This window comes from Erinaceus europaeus, chromosome 5, assembly GCF_950295315.1.
Source record: "Erinaceus europaeus chromosome 5, mEriEur2.1, whole genome shotgun sequence".
NCBI lineage: Eukaryota > Metazoa > Chordata > Mammalia > Eulipotyphla > Erinaceidae > Erinaceus > Erinaceus europaeus.
The window spans coordinates 13,927,243-13,943,664 of record NC_080166.1 but is presented as its reverse complement, the minus strand read 5'-3'; the positions used below and the strand labels follow the sequence as shown (position 1 = coordinate 13,943,664).

Here is a 16,422-nt window from a genome sequence, read left to right as displayed (position 1 = left end):
ATTGTCGTTGTTATAGCTATCGTTGTTGGATAGGGCAGAGAGAAATGGAGAGAGGAAGGGAAGACAGAGAGGAGGAGAGAAAGATAGACACCTGCAGACCTGCTTCACAGCTTGTGAAGCAACTCCCCTGCAGGTGGGGAGCTGGGGGCTTGAAGCTGGATCCTTACGCAGGTCCTAGCACTTTGCACAATGTTCCCCAAACCCGCTACACTACTGCCCAGCCCCCTGTATCTGTCCTGTGTGAGAGGGATGCAGAGTGAAAATGGTGGTGCAGACCTCATCTGAGGGTCCCATCTGAGGTGGCTTTTAAATCAGCGAATCAATGACCTCCTGCCATCCTCTGCTTGTCTGTGCGCCTAACGGAGTCTCTGTGACTTCCAGTTGTCCCTCCAGGTTCAGAGAGAGTCAGGGTGGCTGTGGGTAGGATTCCAGGAGGTGAAGGACCATCCACACACTTCTTTGAATCCCCAGTCAAGCTTGTGAGGAAGAAGGCATTATCCTCAGCTCACTCATGAGGAGCTGGGGTAGGGCCATCTGAATCCACGCTGAATCCTGCAGGTGCTTGCCTGAGATCAGGTTTGGAAATAGATTCCAGCCCAGAACTGACACCTGTCCCTTGCTTAGTCATCACTTTCAGCAGCATCCACCTCTGTGCCTGTCTCCATCTCTCTCACTGTCTGGAGAGTATTGCAGTTGGTGCCATGAGAACAGGGTTCTGGGAGGTTTACTGATGTTGGTAAAGTTTTCCTGATACGTTGTGGTTTGCAAAGAGATGGAAGGAGCTGAGTTTGTTTTGTTTTGTTTTGTTTTGTTTTGTTTTGTTTCTGTCCACCAGGAAAGCCTGTGAGTTGTTCAGTGCCTACCTCTCTGGCCTCAGCAGTTTGGTGTGAGGTGAGGCAGGAAGGAGGGACCGTGGTGACATTCACTGAGTAGAGTGAGAGCATGTCCTGTCTAGGCCAAGGACCCAGGCACCCAAAAGTTAGGAGTCGGTGGATTTCTTGAAGTTGTGCCTGCAGCCATCTTTACTGCTTGAATGTCATTTGGACTTGGAATTTACATATTTCAAAAGCAAGTGGATCAGTGTAGCCTTCCATTTCTTTTTCATTATTTATTTATTTGTCTGTCTGTTTTGCCTCCAGGGCTATCTTTGGGGGCTGATGCCAGCCCTACAAATATATCCCTCCTGGTAGCCATTTACCACCCCCCCCTTTCTTTTTATCTTATTGGGTAGGACAGAGGGAAATTGAGAGAGTAGGGGGAGAGAAACAGACAGACACCTGCAGACCAGTTCCGCTGCTTGTGAAGCATCCCCACTGCAAGTGGGGAGTTGGGGTCTCAAACTGAGACCCTTGTGCATAGTGCCGTGTGCCATGTGTGCTTGACTAGGTGCACCACCGCCCAGCCCCCAGCCTTCCACTTCTCACCAACGGTTCCTATCCTGGCCTTTCAGATAATCTGAGGCCGAAGTCAGGAAACCAAATATTTTAAGAAATCCTGCATCAATACAACAAATAGCCCACATCAGGCAGTTGTGGAAATAAAGTATATTTTTGTAGATTCTAGTGGTTCTTATAGAACCACCAAGAAAGTGCTTTAGTGTTCCTTGTCAAGAGAATAGAGCATCTCCTGTAACGTCCGGGACTTCTGAAATTCCCTGGCATGGTTATTAACATTCTTGTTTCCCTTATTCAGGTCACAAATCATACTATCAGCCTGTTTAAAAGACACCCAGTGGTCTGAACTTCTGTGAATTTGTCTCCATGTCATTCGATAAAAACTTTTTTCTGTTTCTTTCTGTCCCTGGCCTTCCTTATTTCTTTTGGAACATGGCACCAGGGAGGTGAACCCTGAGGTTCCTGCATTCTGATACTGCTGAAGTGAACCCTTGCGTGTTTTTTAAAATTGGGATAGGTAAGGAGACAGAGGAGACACCAGAGCATGACTCCAACATCCATGCAGCTTCCCTGGCGCTGGCCATTGGGTTGCAGTGTTGTACCAGGGCTCAAATCCAAAGCTTTGCACACAGTTAGGTGCATGATTTTACTGGATAAACTATCTCTCACACACCCCAAAAGAATAGCCAGATATAAACCCAGGGCCTCACAAAGGTGCAGCATTTTTGAACTGCCTCCCTGAGCCTAACTTCATTATGTACTTTTAAAAATATTTGATTTATTTATTCATTTTTCTTTGGATAGAAACAGAGAACCACATTTCTGGTTTGACTGAGGGTTATTCCCAGCAGCATTCTTCCTCTGCCAGGAGCTCCTCTTGGACACACACCCCTACATCAGGCCGCCACCAATGCCACTGTCCTTTGGACCATAGGCTTCCTTCCGTAAGCCTTCAGTTCCTCCCTGGTTACAGGGGAAATTTGTGTCCTTCCCTGGGGCTGCTGATCTGGCCTTCTAGCCTGGCCCGTTTATCCATCCTGATCACCCTGGGGGGGGGGGGTGCAGGTTACTCCCCCAGCCCCTGGCTTTTGGACTCACCTCAGCCTGCTCTGTGCCTACCTACTGCCCCATCTGATTCTCAAATTCATCTTGAGGCTTTGGCTCTTACATGTCTTGTCATTATAGTGTCTACTTGTGTTTGTTTATTTATTTGTTTGTTTGTTTGTGTTATAGCCACCAGGCTTATCACTGGGGCTCAATGCCACCACTACAAATTCAGTGCTCTCTGTGGCCAGTTTTTTAATTTAATTTAATTTTATTCTTTTTAGTTAGGACAAAGGGAAATTGAGAGAGGACTTGAAGATAGAGAGAGCTGTTTCACCTCTTGTGATGCAGGGTTCCTTGCCAGGGGCTGGAACCCTGGTCTTTGTGCTTGGTAATATGTGTGCTTAACCAGGTGTGCCACCACCTGCCCCCTCCCCATTTTTTTCTCTTTCTATTTTTTTATATAGAACAGAAAGAAATTGAGGGGGAGGGGCAGAGAGAGAGAGAGACCTCCAGACCTGTTTCACCACTCCTGAAGAGTCACCCCTGCAAGTGTCGAGTGGAGGCTTAAACCCAAGTCTTTGTGAATGATAACATGGGCACTTAAACTGGCACGCCACCCACCCATCACCCAGTTACTTGTCATCTGTGTTGTCCCACTGTCCTTGAGGCTGTAGGCATGGCTCTGGGATGACAGCAGAGCATCCAAGCCTGAAGGACAATCCCCACCCCGGCCATCAGTCTTTATCAGATAATGCAGACATTCTCGGTGGGTCATTCAGTTTCTGTCTATAGCAAGGTCCCTAGGCCATGACAGCCAAGAGGCACAGAGGCCCTTGCTCGATGAATATACTGGAGAGAAAACTTAAATGGACTCATTTTGCCTGTGTGATGCCCTTGATTCCTAGACACCTCAGTGCAGCACCATGGACAGTGCCAGACAGAGGAGATGCTAGGGTGTCTCTCTTTGTCAGCCTCTTCCCCCCCCCCCCTCTCCTTGCCAGCCTGGCTCCATGGCTCTCTCCCTCTCTTTCCCTTAAGTAGAGAAAGTGCATAATTGGTCTAGGAAATTCTTCAGCAGTGCCTTGACATATATGTAGAGCTCTCGGTTCAGTCTTCACTCTCCTCTTCACAGTGAAAGAACATTCCCCAGTTAAGTCAATCCCCATGACTGCTTTCTCAAAGTGTATGTTTATGTATGTATTTACTATCAGTGCAAATTGTAGTTATGTGTTGCCTTGGAAGTCTCCACAAGTATATATCTCTGTGTTGATGATTAGCCACTGAAACCAGGCTTGTGACATACACATGCTGAAGGGGTATTTGTGGGTATGCAGGCGATTGGGCTAATGGTTCTCACCAATCTCAAGCAGAAGACTCAGAGAACCTACCTTGCTGTGAAAGCTCTTGACTCAGTTCTTACAGCCAGTAGGTGGAAGTGTTGAGCCATCTACAGATACACCTCCATGGTGTCTAGACCTTGGCTATATATACAGATGTTCTATCTACCTGCTTACTGACTTATCTGTCTTCCATCATCTATCATCATCTGTCTGTCTTTCCATCTACCTCTCTATCTAGCTACCCACCTACCTATTATCTGTCTACCCCTATCCTATATTAGGAGTTGTGAGGGCTGGGCAGTGGTACCCCTGGTTAAGTGCACATATCACCATTAACAAACACCCAGGTTCAAACCCCTGCTCCTTACTTGCAGGGGGAAAAGCTTCACAAGCAGTGAAGTAGGGCTGCATGCAGGTGTCTCTCTGTCTGTCTCCTCTTTTCCTCTCTCTCCCTCTTATTCAGTTTTTCTCTTTCTTATCAAATATAATTAATTTTTTTTTAAATCTAAAAACTAAATTATAAGGGAACACTTCTGGTCCTTCGTGACTACTAAATTCCATTTTGGTTTTCACTTAACTTTGGTTTAGCCACACACACAGTTTTAAAAGTTTCATTAGTGACTTAATAATTATTAACAAGATTGTGGTATAAGAGGGGTACAGTTCCCACCAACAGAGTTCTGTGTCCCATCCCTTCCATTGGAAGCTTCCCTGTTTTTTATCCCTCTGGGGGGTATGATCCAAAGGTCTTTATGGGGTGCAGAAGGTGGAAGGTCTGGCTTCTGTAATTACTTCTCAGATGAACATGGGTGTTGGCAGGTTGATCCATACTCCCAGCCTGCCTGTCTCTTCCCCTAGTGGGGTGGGGTTCTGGGGAAGCAGGGCTCCATGACACATTGGTGGGGTTGTCTGTCCAGGGAAATCCAGTTGGCATCATGTTAGCATCTAGAACCTGGTGGCTGAAAAAAAGAGTTAACATATAGAGCCAAACAAATTGTTGACTAATCATAAACCTAAAGGCTGGAAAAGTTCAGATGAAGAGTTGGGGGGGGGGTCTCTGTTTTGTAGATAGTTAGTAGGCCTATTTTAGTTATATTCCAAAGAGCCCATGACTATACACACTCTTAACAGCTGCCTGGATGAAACTGGATTTGCTTCGGAAATCTCCACAGCATATTTTACCCCACTGTGACAAGGAAAACCACAAGTGAATAAACAAAGATTTTAGAAATAACCTTGGAAACGGGTTTGATAGTTTCCGGACACCACCACATAGAGGATAGAAACTTGTGGCTGCTTGTCACGGCTAAAGAGAGTTTCCATCCAGGCATTTCCTTTTTTGTAGAATAGATTGTGATTTGCAAACCTTAGTATGCCTGCCTTTCTAGTCTGCAAACTCTGGTCTCTTCCCATTTTAATATATACTTGTTCAATCACTCATTGTCATTGTATGAAGTTCTACTGCATATGGTTATTAAAAGGGAAAGTATGGGTGAATCATGAATAATAAGTAAAGCCTCTACTTGGTAGTATTGTGTTATACACCTGCCACTTTAATCCTTACATCAGAGTAGATCCTTATGCCCTCAGTTGTCAGATAAGATGAAGGAACATTCCAGATGACCCTCTTACAGTTTCAAGTTGAGCAGAACAGAACCAGAAGCCCACAGGAGATTCCTGCCAGTCCTTGTCCAAACTGCCTTTGGCCTTTGTATCTCAGTTGGGCCTTTGGTTGCAGAAGGATTTATGACTGATTTTGATTCTAGTAAGATGTCTGTAGAATTTAGAACATTGGATGGTCTGGGAGGTGGCACAGTGGATAAGGCTTTGGACTCTCAAGCATGAGGTCCTGAGTTCAATCCCCCGTAGCACATGTACCAGAGTGATGTCTTTCTCTTTCTCCTATCATTCCTCATGAATAAATAAATAAATAAATAAAATCTTTTTTTAAAAAAAGTATTTAGAACATTGGTATTCACTTCTGTCTTTCGCATCCATTTTCATAACTCTAGGCTCTTCCTCAAGTATCTCTCAGAGTCTGGCCAACCATCAGCTGAACCCTTCAGTGTGATGTCTCTCTGGACAGGTGCTGAGATGCTGAGATGTTTCTTCATTGGCATGTCCAGTAATTGATTTCACATCTTACAGCCTTGTGACAAACTATTAATAAATGGAAAATTAAAATAAATATTCTACAGCAAAAAAGGGGGGATTGCTTTGTCATCCTAATTGTTCTGTATAACCCTGACACTTGCTGCTTGAAAGCAGGGTCCAAGAGGAATGAGTGAGAGTCCAGCCTGCTAAATGAAGTGTGTGTTTAAGATAACAGTCTAGCATATGTGTACCTGGAAAACCACTAGATGTGTCACTGATGGACTCCAATGAGAAGCTATAAAGATAACATTTTTAAGGCTCTATGGAAAATCCTGTTAACAATCTGTGTGGTTCCTGCATTCCTAATGAGCTTGATGATGAAGGAAAGGTTTTGCAGTGAGTTAGCCATTTTGCAATTTCTCTTCTTTTTAAGCCAATTAGGAGACCAGAAAGCTATAGTCAGCAGGCCCACCTCCCTTCCCCTTGCTCTGCTAGATGGGCTCCCCAGCAGCTCAGAAATGAGAAAAGATGACTTGGTCCTCACAGTTGCACGGTTACCATGGAAACCAGAGTTGCCATGGCTAAACCAGAGCACTAACCTTTTAGTCTCCTTGTTTGTTTCTGTTCTCACAAAGGAGAAACATTTTTTATACTTTTACCAAAATCACAAAGAGCCTATCAAATTCATGATGCATGTAGAAAAGAAATTTAAAAAAAAATTGGTGTGGGGCGAATGGTGATGTGCCCATCTGCTTGCACAAGTGACCCTGCAGCAGCCCAGGCAGGAAGCCACCACTGCCCCCTGCAGGGGGGGAGCTTCATGAGCAGTGACTTAAGTCTGTAGCCTCTCTCTCTCTCTCTCTCTCTCTCTCTCTCTCCCCCTCTCTTTCTCCATCTTCTTTCTAATTTCTCTCTGTCCTATCTGATAAAATAGAAAAGAAAGGAATTGAGGTCCTAGGTTCAGTCCCCAGCTCCCCTATAATCCAGAGCTGAGATGTGCTCTGGTACCTTTATCTATCTATCTATCTATCTATCTATCTATCTATCTATCTATCATCGATCTGTCTATCTTTTTTATTATTTTATTTATTTATTGGACAGAGACAGCAAGAAATTGAGAACAAGGAGGAGGTAGAGAGGAAGAAAGATAGAGAGACACCTGCAGCCCTGTTTCACCACTTGTGAAGCTTTCCCCTAACAGGTGGGGACCGGGGGCTGAAACCCCAGGTCCTTGTGCATTGTAACATGTGTGCTCAACCAGGTGCACCACCACCCAGCCCCAATATCTTATCTGTCATCTATCCATCCATCCATCCATTATCTATCATCTCTCTCTCTCTCCCTCCCTCCCTCTCTCAAATAAAAGGAAATGAAAGAACCAGGTGTGTCTGCACACAGTCCTGTCTCCTGGCAAGTAACACTGAGCAGTCTCACACTATCATCACAGGTGTCATCTTGTGGAGGTTTAGCTGTCCCCCTTTCTGTCCCTCCAGAGCCGAACTTCGTGTCCTCCTACGACATTGGGAATTTCACCTACTTCTTCTTCCGGGAGAATGCAGTGGAGCACGACTGTGGGAAGACCGTGTTCTCCAGGGCTGCCCGGGTCTGCAAGAACGACCTTGGGGGCCGCTTCCTCCTGGAGGACACCTGGACCACCTTCATGAAGGCCCGGCTCAACTGCTCTCGGCCCGGGGAGGTGCCCTTCTACTACCACGAGCTGCAGGGCACCTTCTTCCTGCCCGAGCTGGACCTCATCTATGGCATCTTCACCACCAATGTGTGCGTACCAGGGCTTCTGCCCACCCTGTCCTCATGCCCATGCCTGCTTGTTCAAACCTGCCCGGAGTGGCCTTTCTTCTTGGACCTGTGAGGTTCAGGAGGTGCTCTCAAGAAAGCCCTGTTCTGTTTTCCTAGGCAGGAGGCCCAAACCCTTTGTTATTACAAGTTAAACGATTCTGCAGAAGGGATTGTATCCCCCATCCCACCAGGACCAAAGTGTTTGCCACTAGGAATCTTGTCTTTATACCATCACTAAAAGGGAAGTGAATCTGGGAAACAACAGAGGAAACCAGGCTCTATTTCTCTCATCTGAGAGAGAAGAGAAAAGAAAGAAAGATACCTGGAAGTAGTAATAGATGTAGGGATGAAAAAATAGAGAGAAAGAAACAGCAAGACTATTGACAGAAATGGGGAGATATATATATATGGTAGAGAAAGAGAGAGGAGAGGGAAAGTGCAAGAGAGAGAAAGAGGACAAATTAGAACATCACTCTAGCATATGGGATGTCAGGAATCAAACTTGGGACCTCACGCTTCCAAGTTTAGTGCTCTATTCACTTGCACTACCTCCAGGGCCCTATAATATTGTTCTTACCTCCATTTTCCCCACTTACAACTCAACAGCACAGCCTCACTTCCCTATAGCTGTGTTTTAAACCTTCACTCTGAGAGATTGCCAACCTGCATTGCTGTAATTACAACTATACTACATATTTTATTTACCTATTTTGATTTATACTTTATATGTGTATATATATATATATATATATATATATATATATATATATATATATATATATGATACTTATTTAGGATAGAGACAGGGAAATGCCAAGAGAAGGGGGAAGTAGAAAGGGAGAGAGAAAGGCACCTGCAGCACAGCTTCAACATTCATGAAGCATGTCTGCCCCCTTGCAGTTGGGGACTTGGGAAGCTTGGGTCCTTGCATCCTCTTACATGTTACATGTGCATTCTACTGGGTGCAGCACCATCTGAGCCCAGGAAAATACTTTCAAAGACTTGAGAAACAATTTTTATATCATAATCTCCAGAACTAAAGTTCCCATAGAGGTGGAGACACAGGCTCTGGGTTCCTCTTTCCTCAATACTAGAGTGCTCTTTGGTGATGTTGCAACATAGGGTCCATTAGGACCCCAGGAGAATCTCTCAAACCTTGCATACAAGCTAAGTAAGGCTTTTATACCCAGAGCAGGATACACAGCTGGATGGGCTGTTGTACTGCTGCTGAGCCAGGGATGGTCCTGCTTTGTTGATTGATTTTTGTCATCTCAGGAGCTTCCCCACTCTGGGCTGACTATTTATATAGAAAGACAGGGGTTGGGCCATGGCACATCTAGTTAAGCACACATAGTACAAAGCTCAAGGACCCACACAAGAATCCAGGTTCAAGCCCCAGCTCCCCACCTGCAGGGGTTCCACTTCAGAAGTGATGAAGCAGGTCTGCAGGTGTTTGTCTTTCTCTCTCCCTCTCTATCTCCCCCTCCTCTCTCAATTTCTCTCTGTCATCCAATAAAAAGGGGAAAAATGGCCATCAAGATCAGTAGACTCATAGTGTTGGCACCAAGCCCCAGCAATAACCCTAGAGGCAAAAATGAGAGAGAGGGAGAGAGAGAGAGACTGAAAGAGGGGCCAGGTGGTGGCTCACATTGTTAAGTGCACATGTCACTATGTTCTGGGACCTGAGTTTGAGCCACCACTCCTCACCTGCTGGGTGACCTGCAGGAAGAAAGAAAGGAAGATAATCAACAGACATAGAAAGCCTTTCTCTCCTTCTGGGTATTATACAGAGGATATGGTGGGACAAAGCTTACGACAGTGAGGAGGCTTCTCCCACAGAAGCTTAAGAGGTTGAACCTGTAGCTTCTCCTAATCCCCTGTCACTGGGTTGTGGCTGAGTGGATTAATCCCCTGCCACAGGATTACAAGCATCTTCACTGCTAACCAGGCTGCGTCTAGACTGAAGTGTTTGCTTCTCCACAGGGAGCTTTCCTCCTGGCTCCCACTGCACCCTGAGGGGCTGGAGGCTGGGTGCTGGGTCTGCAGGGGTGGGGGGCAGGACACTCCCTAAGGCTCTCCGATTTCCTTCCTTTCTCCTTTCCCAGGAACAGCATCGCCGCCTCGGCCGTGTGCATCTTCAACCTTAGTGCCATCTCTCAAGCTTTCAATGGGCCCTTCAAGTACCAAGAGAACTCCCGCTCAGCCTGGCTGCCCTACCCCAATCCCAACCCAAACTTCCAGGTAACTGCAGGGGACTGGGGACCCCGTCTCTCCATTCCCAGAGTGGATGCAGGACTTGTGTTTCCAAGTCAGCCTGCTCGGGGATGTGCACAGTGCAGCTGAGAGCCCAGGTTCTCTGGGGACTGAGGATGACAGGCCCCCACTCTTTATGCCTCATGCAAAAGGACAGAGGTCTTTTGCCAAGAGCGGCACTATTGAGCCATCTTGGATAGAGAAGCTTACCTAGTTGCCAGGGCCCGGAGATCAGATGCATCTCAGGGTAGAGGGAGAATAACCTCAGAAGAGGTCAGGCAGGTAGGACACACACAGGGCATCCAGAGCTGGGACAGTGTCGAGCTTGAACCCTCATGACAAGCTTCCAGGAGTATTTATTGGTAAACGTATACATTACATCAAAAAGGAATGAAGAAGATTAAAGATGTGTAAGCAAAATATACATCAGGAGTAAATGTTAGGACACAAAGATCAGCTGGTTATACACAACACTGATAAAGATGAGAATACATTTCTAAGGGGGAAACATCAGAATAAGGGTGCTTCAAACTATCATTGTTTGAATGTTATTAGGTCAGGTACATTCTTTTGATGCTGTAAGATACTGAGTTTATTCCAGCAGTGACCCCAGCCACCATCTCCAGACCCCCAGGGCAGCAGCCAGACATCAGACTTATGGGTGACTGAGTGTGTGTGTGTGTGTTGTGTGTGTGTGTGTGTGTGTGTGTGTGTGTGTGTGTGTGTGTGTGTGTGTGTGTGTGTGTGTGGCAATGTACCCTCTATTTGCCTGTGGGGCCAGCAAATCTCTGTCCTGTCCGGACTTTGCCTTAGAGCAGGATTCTTGTAGTAAGGGACACAGCCTGAAAAACAGCCCTCATGGTCTGCTAGTCAGAGGAATGTACCTGGCAGACAAGCAGCCAATAAAGACAGTTGGCAGGCATGGAGGCAAAGCACTTCTAACAGTAAATAGCAGGTAGTCTAGAGTCACAAACTTGTTCTGCAGGGCAGGGCGCCAGGACTTGAAAAGGGTCCTTTGTCACTGAGCAGTCTGGGATTGGACTACAAAAAGGCCAGTCTGCTTCTTCCAGCAAGGAGGCCAGGCTTCAGTAAGCCCTACTGATGGAGGCTCCGTGTCCCTAGACTCTCACATTCCTCCTGAAGGACTGTAATGCATGGGGTTGAGGCACACACAGTTGACGAATGCTCAGGCTCCTTCTGTGGGGGTAGCCGGTGTGAAGGCGCCACTGGTTGGGGTGGGTCAGGCAGGAAGAAAAGCTCAGGGATCCAGTCACTTAGGAATCAAGCAGCAGAGCCCTGGGTGACCCTTATTATTACTCCATAGGACAGAGAGACTCTGAGAGGACGAGGAGCTAGAGAGAGGGAACAAAATGTAGACATCTGCAGACCTGCTTCACTGCTCATGGAGTGACCTGTCTGCAGGTGGGGAGTAGGGGCTCGAACCCAGGTTTGTGTGTTTAATAGGGTGTGCCTGGCCTACTTTTTTATACTCATTTCTCTCTCCCCAGCTCTCTCCTTTTTTATATTTTCACCTTTTTTGCAAAACTGCCATATCACTTCTCAGATTCTTAAGCTTGAATCACAATGTTGTGTTTCTTCTGGCTAGAAGTATAGAGGCCTACAAACTGCTTATGTAGTCCTTGAGAATGCAGAATCACACTTCCTGATCTGAATTTTAAAATGCCATCAATTATCTCCATGGAAACCATAGATTTACCTATAAGTCTATAAGAAAATTCATAAATGTCCATGAAGCATTTGACTGATGCATTTTCTTTTCTTAAATATTTTTTTAAAATATTTCCATGGCAGTCAGGTGGTGTTAGACCTACTTGAGTGCACATATGATAAAACACAAGGACCCAGGTTTAAGTCTCCAGTCCCCACCTGCAGGAGGTGGGGCTTTACGAGTGTCATTCTTTCTCCCTCCCTACCTCCCCCTTCCATCTTGATTTCTCTGTCTCTAAATATTTCCATGAATCAGAGAGAAAGAGAGAGAGATGACACCAGAACACTGCTCAGTTCTGCAATATGGTGGTGCCTGGCACTGAATCCGAGACCTCCCAGATCTCAGTGAGGGAAAGGCTGCTTGGTGTGTATCTCCCAGACCTGAAGGCTACATTTTTTGCTGTGTGAGCAGAGCATCTCATAATTTTCATTGTCCGGATAACTTCCAAGCTACTCAGAAGATACGAAATTTTGAGCGCATGCTGATGAAATCAGAGTTAATAACAATGTTGCCTTTATTATTGTTAATTAGTTTTTCATTTATTCTTGGAAATAAGAGACTTCCTCAAGAGGATGAGTTCCTTTCTATCAGTATAAGGAGAAGGGCACTGAGGGCCGAGTACGGGGCCTTCAGGGAGAGATGGGGACACCAGCCTGTCAACATTTCTCTTCTAAGCCATGGCCCTCACCTTCCCTATTACCCCTTCCCCCTGGGGTGACTGCAGTAAAAAATGAAAACTTGTGGGGTTTATTGGTGGCCCACTGTGGTAAATGTATGTGTTACCACACACAAGGGCCGGGTTCAGGCTCTTGATCTCCTCCTGCAGATGAGAATCTTCCTGAGTGATGAAGCAGAGTTGCCGGTATCCCTGTCTCTCTCTCCCTCTTCTCTCCTCCTCAATTTCTCTATGTTCCATCAAATAAAATAAATAATAATAATAAAACTTCTGCTGAGCTTTTGTTTTGGTTAATCAAAGCAGGATGTTTATTATATAAAAACTACGATGTGAAAATAAAAGAAAAAGGCTAGCTAGACATGTGGCAGGAGCCATGAGTCCTTAAACTCAGTTTGCCAGCATTTGGCTACAATACAGGGGTCCCAGGAGAAGACAGAAATGACCAGGAGAAGGTCAAGCAGGGAAAAAGCTGAAAGGGCTGAACTTTCCTTAGATGCTTCTTTAAGTAACTTCCCATACCCACAATCCATTGTGAGTTTACATACTTCTGTCTTAGGCTTTCCACATTAGACTGACATCAGATATAGATATATATGCTAATTATGCTCATGTCCCATAATTCCTTTTGCTCACCATCATTAAAACAGTGTCCTCTCCCTGGGTGTATGACCTCACCAATGTGTTTCAAAACCTCCCCTCCCAAGAGCCCTGCCCCACTGGGAAAAGATCAAAACAGGCTGGGGGCGATCCACCTGCTAATGCCCATGTCCAGTGGAGAAGCAATGACAGAAGCCAGACCTCCCACCTTTTGCTCCCACCTTTTGCTCCCCATAAAGATCTTTGGTCTGTGCTCCCAGAGGGGGAAAAATGTTAGAGGAAGATGACCAGAGGGTTCTGAACTCCAATTTCATCAGGACCCTGAAAGAAAAGAGGAAAAAAGGAAGGACACTCAGAAGTAGTAACAGGTATAGGTCTGACTAAGAAAGGAAGAGAAGGCAAGACTATAGAAAAAAAAAGGGCGAAAAACAGACAATTTATACGTAGATAGTTATAGAAGTAGCTGTCAGCCCATATCTGTGACCTTGGGAGAACTATTGCAGTTGTTTTTTGTTGTTGTTGTTGTTGTTGTTATTGTTGTTGTTTGTTTGATTTTTTTTTCACCAGAGCAATGATCAGCTCTGGCTTATGGTGATGCGGGGGACTGAACCTGGGACTTTGGAGCTTAGGGCATGAAAGTCTGCATAACCATTATGCTACCTACTTCTGCCCCTGCAGTCTCCAGTAGAGGGGATGGGGACACAGAACTCTGGTGGTGGCAACGGTGTGGAATGATACTCCTGTCATCTGGCAGTTTTGTGAATCAATATTAAAGTACTAAAATAGATAAATCAGTGAGTGTTCTCAACAGGTGAGCGGGCTTCCAGGCGGGGTGCAGGTGAGCAGCCCCATGACGTCCCCTCCGTCTCCCCCTGCAGTGTGGCACCGTGGACCAGGGTCTGTACGTGAACCTGACGGAGAGGAACCTGCAGGATGCTCAGAAGTTCATCCTGATGCATGAGGTGGTGCAGCCCGTGAGCCCCGTGCCAGCCTTCCAGGAGGACAGCAGCCGCTTCTCCCACGTGGCCGTGGATGTAGTGCAGGGCCGGGATGCCCTGGTGCACATCATTTACCTGGCTACAGGTAGGCAGGCCCACGCCACTCCCGAGGGCGAGCTCTCTGTGGAAAGTCCACCTCTCAGTCCTGACCACACTGTGGCTGTGTCAGCCTTGGGCCTGTCCTCTTTCAGCTTTTCACAGCGATGACGATGATGGTGGTGCTAAGTAGTGGCTAACTAGACCATAAGATTAAACAGAGTATAGTCCACACCAGGCCCACTGCCAACATGGTTCTATATCCTCACCCTCCTACCAGAGTTCTCACCAGTCTCAGGGTTTGCTTGTGTTTCATGCCTCACCTCCAGTTCATAGGAATCACAGCTCTAGATGCCACACATGAGTGAAACCATCTGGCAGTTGTCGTTCATCTCTTTACTTATTTCCTTAAGCATTGTCACCTCCAATTCCATCCACTTTCATCCCAAAGGACACAATATCATCTCTTTTGATTCCAGAGTAATATTCCATGGGATATATATCCCATAATTTTTTTCTCCATTCTTTTTTTATTACTATTTGTAATTAACAGTGGGGTAAAAGATTATAAGATCACATGGTTCAGTTCCACACCACACCAGCCACCAAAGTCCTATGTCCTTACTCTCTCACCTCCCAAAGAGAACTCCCAGAGTTTTCACCAAGTCTTAGAAACTCTTTGTTTCTGTTTTTTTTTTTTTTTGTCTATTTGCAAGTTCATGTGTGTCAGTTCTGTGAAAGCCACATATGAGGGACACCATCCAGTAATTGTCTTTCATCTCTTATTTTACTAAGTATCATCACCTTCAGCTCCATCCATTCTGTCCCAAAGGACACAACATCATAGTTTTGACTGCAGAGTAGTAATCCATGAAGTATATACCTCATAACTTCTTGTCAGTCATCTGTCCATCTCCATTTATTTCCTCATTCCTCCTGCAGTGAATTTGCTTCTGTGCTTCTCCCAGGAGTCATTCATCACACTCCCACTTTCTTCCGGGACTTCAGCTTTCATTTTAGTTGGAAAGACAATGTCTCCCTTTTTAATGGTTACGCCTTAGTGCTCACAAAGTACATCTTACAGCTGGAAAAGTAGCTCAGTGGGGAAGCATGGGACTTGCATTGTTAGTTCCTGAGTGATGCCTTGGACTCTCTCTCTCTGCCTCTTTCTCTCTCTCTTTCTCTCTCCCTCTCCCTCCCTCCCTCCCTCCTCTCCCTCCCTTCTCTCTCTCTTCTTCTTTATCTCTCTCCAATATGAATCTTTACAAATAAATAAATAAAGGGGGTGTTGTTGTTGGTGAACCTGGTTGAGCACACCCATGAGCATGCTAGAGGACCTGGTTGAGCACACCCATGAGCATGCTAGAGGACCTGGTTGAGCACACCCATGAGCAGGCTAGAGGACCTGCCTGAGCCCCCAGTTCCCACCTACAGGAGGAAACTTCATGAGTGGTGGAGTTGGTTGTAAGAATCTCTCCTACTCTCTCCTCCTTGCTTACCATATTTCTCTGTCTCTATTGCAATTTAAAAAAATGGCAGCTGAAGTTCTGGATTGATTCCTCTCACAGGCACTTGTCCCGAGAAACAATCCTAGAGAAAAATACATAAAATAATATAAACTATTTTTATGTGTTATTGAAATTATTTAATTGCTTATTCATCATTGTTTTTAGTCCAACCATTTTTGTCTTTTTTTTTATATAAAAAAGAAACACTGACAAAAACCATAGGACAAGAGGGGTACAACTCCACACAATTCCCACCATCAGAACTCCTTATCCCATCCCCTCCCCTGATAGCTTTCCTATTCTTTAACCCTCTGGGAGTATGGACCCAGGGTCACTGTGGGGCGCAGAAGGTGGAAGGTCTGGCTTCTGTAGTGCTTCCCCGCTGAACATGGGCATTGGCAGGTAGATTCATACTCACAGCTTGTGTCTCTCTTTCTCTAGTGATATGGGGATCCAGGACACACTGGTGGGGTCATCTGCCCAGGGAAGTCTAGTTGGCATCATGGTATCTTCTGGAATCTGGTGGCTGAAAAGAGAGTTAACATATAAAGCCAAACAAATTGTTGACTAATCATGAACCTAAAGGCTGGAATTTTTGTTCTGTCCTATTTGATAAAAAAAAAAAGAAGAAGAAGAAGAAGAAGAGGGAGAGGAAGGAAGGAAGAGGCTGGGGGTATAAGTCAACCTTCCCATGCTCGTTTCCAGGCCCATGTCCATGCCCGTGTCCATCAGAACAACAGTTGCAGAAGCCAAACCCCCATTGGCACAGGGGGTCAGTCAGGGTGGAGGTCTTGTGATTTCTTGCAATTTCCACATTGCTGGTGGAAATTAAAGGGATCGGCAAATTGCCACCAGCTAGCTGATGACAATCATGCTTTAAGCTGTGAAATCAGAAAATAGAAATATCTTTAGTACCATAAAATCTGGAATAATTTGTTTCTGTCAGAACACGT

The 16,422-nt window shown here is 45.7% G+C and overlaps 1 protein-coding gene across 2 annotated transcripts in view; it reads left to right on the top strand.

Moving 5' to 3' along the window:
- SEMA5A (semaphorin 5A) overlaps positions 1 to 16,422 on the top strand; it is a 380,052-nt gene that overhangs the window by 267,798 nt on the left and 95,832 nt on the right. For both annotated transcript variants that reach the window (XM_007520548.3, XM_060191157.1), the window contains 3 exons: positions 7,369 to 7,654; positions 9,778 to 9,913; positions 13,806 to 14,010. In XM_007520548.3, the coding sequence (XP_007520610.1) occupies positions 7,369 to 7,654; positions 9,778 to 9,913; positions 13,806 to 14,010 (627 nt within the window). The remainder of the gene's footprint in view (positions 1 to 7,368; positions 7,655 to 9,777; positions 9,914 to 13,805; positions 14,011 to 16,422) is intronic.